Raw genomic sequence first — 7,383 nt, 5'->3', positions numbered from 1 at the left:
AAAAAATAACAGAGAATACCAAGTCTCGACGGCAAATAAAAATAACTTTTCAATTTTACATTCAGTTGGGAACATAAAACTCCTTTGAGCTTTTGTTCTAAAATGCAGAGTTTTCTATCAAAATATATAAACCTCTGTATGTCGAGCTATACGTGCTGTTAGCAGCAACAATAGCAATGACTAATTTCATTAAAAATATATACGTTTTCATACGGTTGGATGAACGCAGTACGTAAAGTTGATATTTATTGCATGTCCGTTTTAGTATTTATTTACTGATAAGAAGCTCAGGAGACCAGATGAACAAATAATCACTGCAGGAAAGGTTTGCAAGTAACAAAATGTTGCGCATTTTAATATTTAGTTACAATAGATCAGCAAACCCACTCATGATAAGATATAGTCACTTCAATTTTTCCACTTGAACTAGACGAGTTTTCAGTTACTCGAGATATGTATGTTAAATAAGTAACGTTAGAAAAATGTCTGAAGTTGATTTAATTACTGAACAGCGGGGAGCCAACGGCGAAGTTATTTCATTTGTTGACCGTAAGTTTTGCAATGTTTTTACCAAACGAAATCGATCATACTATTAGTGGATTTGTGTTTGTAGATGATGATCAAATCTTACCGTTGAATTTAGAAAAACCGAAGTCTTTTAGAAAATTCCGCAAATTCTACAACATTTTTGAAGAAGTGATACGTCCCAGGGGCTATCCAGATTCGGTTAGTGAAGACTATTTGAAATACCAAATCTGGAATACTCTGCAATCTTTCTGTAATACAGTGAGTGCGTCTTTCAAGACCCGGACAGTGCTAAAAAGTGTGGGTGTTGGTGATAGTAATGCCAATGCGCTCTCTGCGGCCATAATCTGGATATTAAGAGATGGCACGGGGATGATTGGCAGAATTTTGTTTGCCTGGTGGAAAGGGTAGGTATCAGCAAAGTTCCAGAGCAAATAATAGCTGTAGGCACCCAGAAAGTTCACGAGTATTCTGGAATTATTTTTCTTAACGGCCATATTGATTCAAATTCTATCTCGTCGATGACGTCGTCTGCGAACTAACTGGGGTTTAACCAGGCAAAAGCAACACCGGTTAAAATCTGGCAATAGTGCCTAGTAGCTGATTTCTAACCTAACACTTTTGAAGTGTTTTTGTAAATATTTATGTTTGTTTGCTAAAATTACAAATTTTTTTTTAAACTGGGAAACATAATGTCAGACGTTGATCTGATTATCAGCGAACAGTGTGGATCTACAGGCGACACAGTTTCATTCGTTAAAAGTAAGTCCATACTTTATAGACGCAAAAACATGTTACGAGCACACACAATCTTTGATTTTTAGATTCAAATGAAATAATCCAAATTAAACCCAGAAGAAACTTCATTTATAACTTGCTGGGAGTGTATAGTTTTCTCAAGGAAGTGATTCTTCCTAATGGATATCCCGATTCAGTCAGCAAGGACTATTTGGAGTACCAAATATGGGACACTTGCCAGGCATTTTGCAGTACCATAATAGGAGCCTTTAAGACAAGAGCGGTTCTGAAAGGTGTTGGTGTTGGTGACAGTACTGCTAGTGCCCTATCGGCCGCAATAACTTGGATTTTAAGAGACGGAACTGGCATGTTTGGCAGGATTTTATTTGCCTGGTGGAAAGGGTAAGTAAACGCTGTTATATACAGGACTGGATCTAATTAATAATTAACGAAGTACATATCTCACCTGAGACAACAAGACTACGTAGTTTTATTCAGTAAATATATTAAGTTAATCGTCACCTCTTGTTAAATAGTCTCTTAGTCATGGGTTGGACTGTAAAAGAGCCCTGTTGGAGGACTTTTATTTCTTGATTTAATGTGAATACTTAAGTCTGTTTATTACAGAGAATATAATATTTTTTCTTTTGATAGTTTTCTAATAAATCTCTATCACCATCGACCATTTATTTTTCCATTTCCTTTTCGGGTTGGCTTTGCTTTGGTTATTTTCATTTGTGTCTAGATAAATTCACTCATCCAACCAATTTCCTGGTTTATTCCATAAGCACCGGAAATTCTTAAAGGGTTGAAAATATATGTTTCCGGGTCGTAATTTAGGTACCGCAGTTTAACATACGGTGAGAATGCGGCAGTTGGAGTAACTTACATTTGAATTCAGCGAAAAACGATAAAAAGTTGTATATGTGGCTGTCGTTTTTCTCATGGTAAATTGATGTAAAAAATGAATTATATGAAATTTACATTCTCAATTGATAACATATTTTGTATTCTGCATCGACGTCTATAAGTATATTTCATGAACCGTCTTATCCCTAAATGCAGCAGTTATTGATAAAATTTACGATTTAACATATAAATAAGTAAAACGGATAATTTTCCCCAAAATGTGATGTAAGTGGTCCTGAATGATATTTCAGTTTTGTTCCTTTTTATATAAAGGAACAAAAGTTCAAATTAAATGTTCACATTTCTATCGATTATTTTTTGCTTCTGATTGTATTTTCTGAATATCGTAATTAATTAATTAAATCTTTCGTATATTTTTTTTTCAAATTGTATGTGGAGCTGAATTCGATACCAATTAATAATTAAAAAAACCCAACATAAATTCAAATGAAATGTAAATATTTTTGGACGTTGTTTTTGTTTCTCGCTTAAGAAAAAAACATAAAAAATCAAATTTTCTATGGGGTATTCATCATTGGGTAACGAGTACCTATTTCCTGGCTTACTTAAGAATATATCACATAATTAATTACACAGATAAGAAATATAAAAATTTGCAAATTATTTGACTGATTCTGATTTTTTTTTTCGATTTTTTACAGTGTTTAGTCTTTCGGTTTTGTTCTAGAATCGGAAGAACATACTGTAATTGGCAGATTTTTCGGGAAGAGTAAGCCTATAGATGAGATAATTTATATTAGAATTTCTGCTGTTATAATAATGAGTCACTTGGGCTTTAAAACAAGTTTTTATGTAAAAAAAACATTAACCCTTAATACTCGTAGATATAAGTACATCGTGTTCCATAAACCTTCGACAATACGTGGGATGATGAAAGCATTTCCGACAAGTGAGAAAATGAACAATTAGCATTTATGAAAGTATTATAGTTTTCCAAATACCTTCTTGAAAATCGAAAAAACCTGACATCACTTGATATGTTTGGCTACTACTTTTTTGTAACATAACGTCTAAAACATTTGAGTTTTAGAAAAATATGAACCATTAGCTGTGGAAAGCTAATTGAAGATTTTCAACACGGGGGTCTGAAAGTAAACACACGAAAGATACGGTGATAAACGAAGAACAAACGGATCTTGATCTGGTAAACGGGGTTACCATCAAGCAAACAAAAGTAATATAAAAACCTAGAAGTCAAAATCACCGAAGACGGACTACTCGATACCAAAATCAAACACCTTCGACTTCGAGACCAAAGAAAACAAAAAGCTCATTTATTATGTGATTGCAAAAAGCATAGTCACATTCGCATCCGAAGTGCGGCCATTGAAAGAGCCATAGACAAACGCCTAGAAGCAACTAAAATGAGTTTTTGGCGTTGAGCGGCAGGAATATCGAGAATAAAACGAATAACAAACGAGACAGTTAGATAAATCATGGAAAAGACGAAAAGAAATAATGCAAGAAGACAGAATCCCGAAGCAAGTGATGAACTGGCAGTCAAGAGGGCGAAGACGACCCGGTAGACCGAGGAAAAGTTGGAGAGAAGCTAATTGTCATTGAACTGAGAGACAGAGTTACCCTTTTTGAAGCACATGCTTCGATTACTTTAAATCGAAAAAACTCGAAAACTCTTGCTTTTAGCCACTTTTACCTATTCTGCGTAAAAATGATAGAGCAATTGATTTTTTGCTAAAAAAGTAATACAAGCATGCACGAAAAAGTTATGACTTTGCAAAAGAGAAAAATATATGCAGGTAGCGCCCTGTATATATATGTAATAACAAAGCCGAGATTAAATTTTAATTTCTCACGTTACAAAATCCCCAAATACGAAGATCGATATCACATCAAAAATTGTCTGAAAAAACATAAATTAAAGTGATTTTTTAATACCCCGTAGCTCGATAAGTAAGGCCTCGCGGCCTTATGTTTATATAGACAATTTATTTTGAAAATATCTGTAGAGAGCACTTATTAAATTTGTATGCATATGTGTGTAAAAATAATACTTTTTTTCGTAGAAGTGGACTTGATTGTGATTGCAAAAAATGGCGCTATTTTGCAGACATTCTGAACGATGCAGCTATGTTGGTGGAACTTTGTTTGCCATTCTATGCAAGCATATCAATGCAAGTGCTTTGCGTAACATCGACTATGTATGCTATTGTAAGTAGCATTCATCACATACCAGATTTGGTATGAAACTAATTACAAATTAGGTGGGAATCTCAGGCGGAGCCACTAGAGCGTCTATAACTCACCATCAAGCCATCAGAGATAATATGGCTGAAATTTCGGCCAAAGATGGTACACAGGAAACTATAGTTAATCTCATCGGCAGCTTTGGGAGTATATTTTTGCTCAACTACTTCAGTTCATCTAGGTAACCACATACGTACAAACTACTATTTGCATACAACTTTTCCTCAATATTTTCCAGAGCTGAGTGGATTTTAATCATATCACTAATGGTGTTGCACTTGTATACAAACTTTTTGGCGGTAAAAGCCCTGATATTCAACACATTTAACAGAGAAAGACTAGCACTGGTTCTAAAATCGTACTTTACGATTGGATCTGTTTTGAACCCAGCGAAAGTAAACGTAAATGAATCTGTCTTATTGGGATTTGGACTGAATGGTTGTGATTAACTATTTGAAAGAAATCAACACTGACGAATCATTTTTCAGTAAAGCGTATGTGTGGATTTGACATCGTTTTGGGCGAGTCTATAAAAAAATCGCTCAACGATTATGCAGCTGCAGATATAAAACTACTCCAGTCAGTCTACAAGGATAAAAAATATATGCTGCTAGTGAATGGGACCAAAAAGAAGATTTATGTATGTTTGGAGAAAGGCGAAACTGCAGCCGATGTTATAGCAGGTTATTTCCATGCTGTATGCTTGGGAATTGCAACCAGTATTTATAATAGTTTGGACTTAGTAAGTGGCTAAACCAGGCATCTGTTAGTAGCTATAATGGTTTGATCTTTCAGGACATCTATGCAAGGCGACAATTACATCACCCGACGCCGATAACCAGACTATACACCTACATGAAGTCTTATGAAAAGTCTCACAATCATTTCCGAAACCTTCCACCGAATTATTTGATGGATTTCAATGAGTTTGTTAAACAGGAACATTCCATGTTTTTTACCGCTTTGGACATTCAAGGTAAGCGAAAACACGATCATTATCTCAAAATATGGATGATATTGATCTCCTGATACCCAACCCAGTCGAATTAATAAATACTTGCAATTTAGTTAAGGGAAATTTCAGTAGAACAATAATTTTACTTCAAGCGTTTATCAATGTTTCTAACTCAATAACAACATTGTAGGGTGGAACATTGATTCGCACAGCCTTGCGGTGGGCGAGTTTCGCATAGACTGGAAATCCAGTCAAAGCAAAAAGACGATATAGTTTTGTGTTCATAAATAAATATTTTATTTATCTGTTTATAATATTTTTTATTCAAAACCAACATATATCACATTTGATTGAGTACCCATTGAAACTATGTACAAGGGGGTTTTGGTGTAGAACAGAGTTTTCTACAAATGGGTCATTAATTTTTCAAGTAAAATATTCTTTTGCATACACAGTATGTCCCAGGATGAATATAATAAGTTAAAAATAGTTTTAAATGCCTTTGGGGCTTGAGCCCTGTTAGTGATAAAAGAAATCGATGCCGTGTTATGCATGGTGTTTTAAAAGCAAATTTGTACAAATTATCAATAAAATCTTTACCGTTAATATTTTAGAAGTGCAAACAAAGGACTGAAAGTGTATGGATATGGAGGGGGGGTCGTTACATCTAATTACCAATTAGTACACTTGTTGCTAGTAAGTTTGTTTAAGAATATATTGCAAACAAGTTTATTTTTATTATTTCCTAACAAGTAAGGATTTAAAATTAAATTTAAAAAATCTCAAACATTAATTTTGGTCTTTAAAATGGCAACCCTATTCATGAGAATGAAGATGTTAGTGTTCGTAATTTCAAATCATTTTTTTTTAAACGGCTTAAGCGGACAAATAATATTTGCAATCAGGAAAAATTTAACCTGATTCCAAATATTAACTGTCCTGAGCGGTTCAAAAAAATCCATTCCTGATAATGTTTGCAATATATATAAAACACTCTGTATAGCACGGAATCAATTCAATTTTTTGCATGCCGAATATTTTCAATCATTTTTAACCAATATAGTGTCCTAGAACATACTGTATATCATGTTTTACTCACTAAGTCTTCAAAGTAGGGAGCGTAAAACCTCCCTGTACATGTTCTCAAATTTAACTAGATTTAATTAAAGTGAAAAATCCGCCAGCGGATTGGAGATGAATTTCTAAACCTACTTTAAATCTAAACTAGTTCAACTAGCTGGTCACAGACATTGACTATAAATTAGGAAGTATTTATATGCAATTGGAAAAACATTCAAGTAACAATAAACAAAATTCCAATCGGTTTATCCCCTGTAGGTATGCGATTAATTTACAAAAAAAATATTTAAAGTAAAAAGTTCTATGAAAAAAACTTTAGTTTCGTGGGTGGAATGACATGTATTTTTAAAATTACCTACATTATTTTGTCATCCAAATAAAGTGAATCTACGCGTCTTCATTGACGCGAGTGCCTAAATTATTTTCTCAGAATCGAGCGGCTTGCATTGTTGGACAGAAGCCAATCTTCTACGTAGTAGGACAAAAAATATTTTTGACTCATTACCAAAAATAGGACATAGTTTGCATGTTCGGATTGACGACGTTACGTTAATTGCTTGACTAGAAACGTTGCGTTAAAATTGGCTATAAATTTATCACATTTGTCTTATACTCGGCTCATAAGAATTACTTTTAAAAATCATTAAATTAGGATTAAAATAAGAATGTTTGGATTTCTACAAATTTGGCTAGGTCATTATAAAATTACTTCACTACGTAACTTACACTAGCAGCCTCAGGAGTGCCAATCAATCGTTCGCTAAGTTTCATTTCGTTTGCTCGCTTTAGCGACATTTGGTGCATGTAAGCTAAGAAACAGCACCAAACTAGACTGCATGCACTCACAAAGGGCACTCGATTGTGCTCTGGGATGTATTGGAAGTTTATTGTTTGTAATACTGGCCAAAAGCATACACATACCTGTAGATAAAAATATATATTTATAAATA

At 33.9% G+C, this 7,383-nt stretch overlaps 2 protein-coding genes across 4 annotated transcripts in view; one reads left to right on the top strand and one right to left on the bottom strand.

The window, feature by feature from the left end:
• Positions 1-337: 337 nt before the first annotated feature.
• On the top strand, positions 338-5,662 carry LOC109539548 (RUS family member 1). 3 transcript variants are annotated; one of them, XM_048667033.1, is made up of 9 exons: positions 445-549; positions 614-1,287; positions 1,350-1,665; positions 4,218-4,362; positions 4,416-4,579; positions 4,637-4,836; positions 4,887-5,140; positions 5,194-5,374; positions 5,544-5,662. In XM_048667033.1, exons 2-9 carry the CDS (start codon positions 1,218-1,220, stop codon positions 5,624-5,626), a joined length of 1,413 nt encoding a protein of 470 aa, XP_048522990.1. In that variant the 5' UTR covers positions 445-549; positions 614-1,217; the 3' UTR covers positions 5,627-5,662. The 3 variants fall into 3 exon arrangements, with proteins under 3 accessions (XP_019762904.2, XP_048522990.1, XP_048522991.1); XM_048667034.1 differs by lacking the exon at positions 445-549 and having other exon boundaries at positions 614-726; positions 788-1,287; XM_019907345.2 differs by lacking the exon at positions 1,350-1,665 and having other exon boundaries at positions 338-549; positions 614-932; positions 5,544-5,659.
• LOC109539549 (mpv17-like protein) overlaps positions 5,653-7,383 on the bottom strand; it is a gene marked incomplete in the record, with an annotated part of 5,350 nt that continues 3,619 nt past the window's right edge. The window contains 1 exon segment of the mRNA XM_048667038.1: positions 5,653-7,353. Coding sequence (XP_048522995.1) covers positions 7,139-7,353 — 215 coding nt within the window.

Source organism: Dendroctonus ponderosae, unplaced genomic scaffold (assembly GCF_020466585.1).
Source record: "Dendroctonus ponderosae isolate FM_Combo_2020 unplaced genomic scaffold, Dpon_F_20191213v2 Dpon_F_20191213_5, whole genome shotgun sequence".
NCBI classification, from domain to species: domain Eukaryota; kingdom Metazoa; phylum Arthropoda; class Insecta; order Coleoptera; family Curculionidae; genus Dendroctonus; species Dendroctonus ponderosae.
The sequence above is the reverse complement of the archived record's forward strand: the minus strand, read 5'-3'. Positions and strand labels throughout refer to the sequence as shown.

Excerpts from the sequence above, each read along its gene's own strand:
- LOC109539548 (XM_048667033.1), top strand. The coding sequence starts at position 1,218 with ATGTCAGACGTTGATCTGATTATCAGCGAACAGTGTGGATCTACAGGC. Across the intron at positions 1,666-4,217 it reads TTATTTGCCTGGTGGAAAGG|AAGTGGACTTGATTGTGATT; the intron begins GTAAGTAAACGC and ends TTTTTTTCGTAG. Across the intron at positions 5,375-5,543 it reads TACCGCTTTGGACATTCAAG|GGTGGAACATTGATTCGCAC; the intron begins GTAAGCGAAAAC and ends ACAACATTGTAG.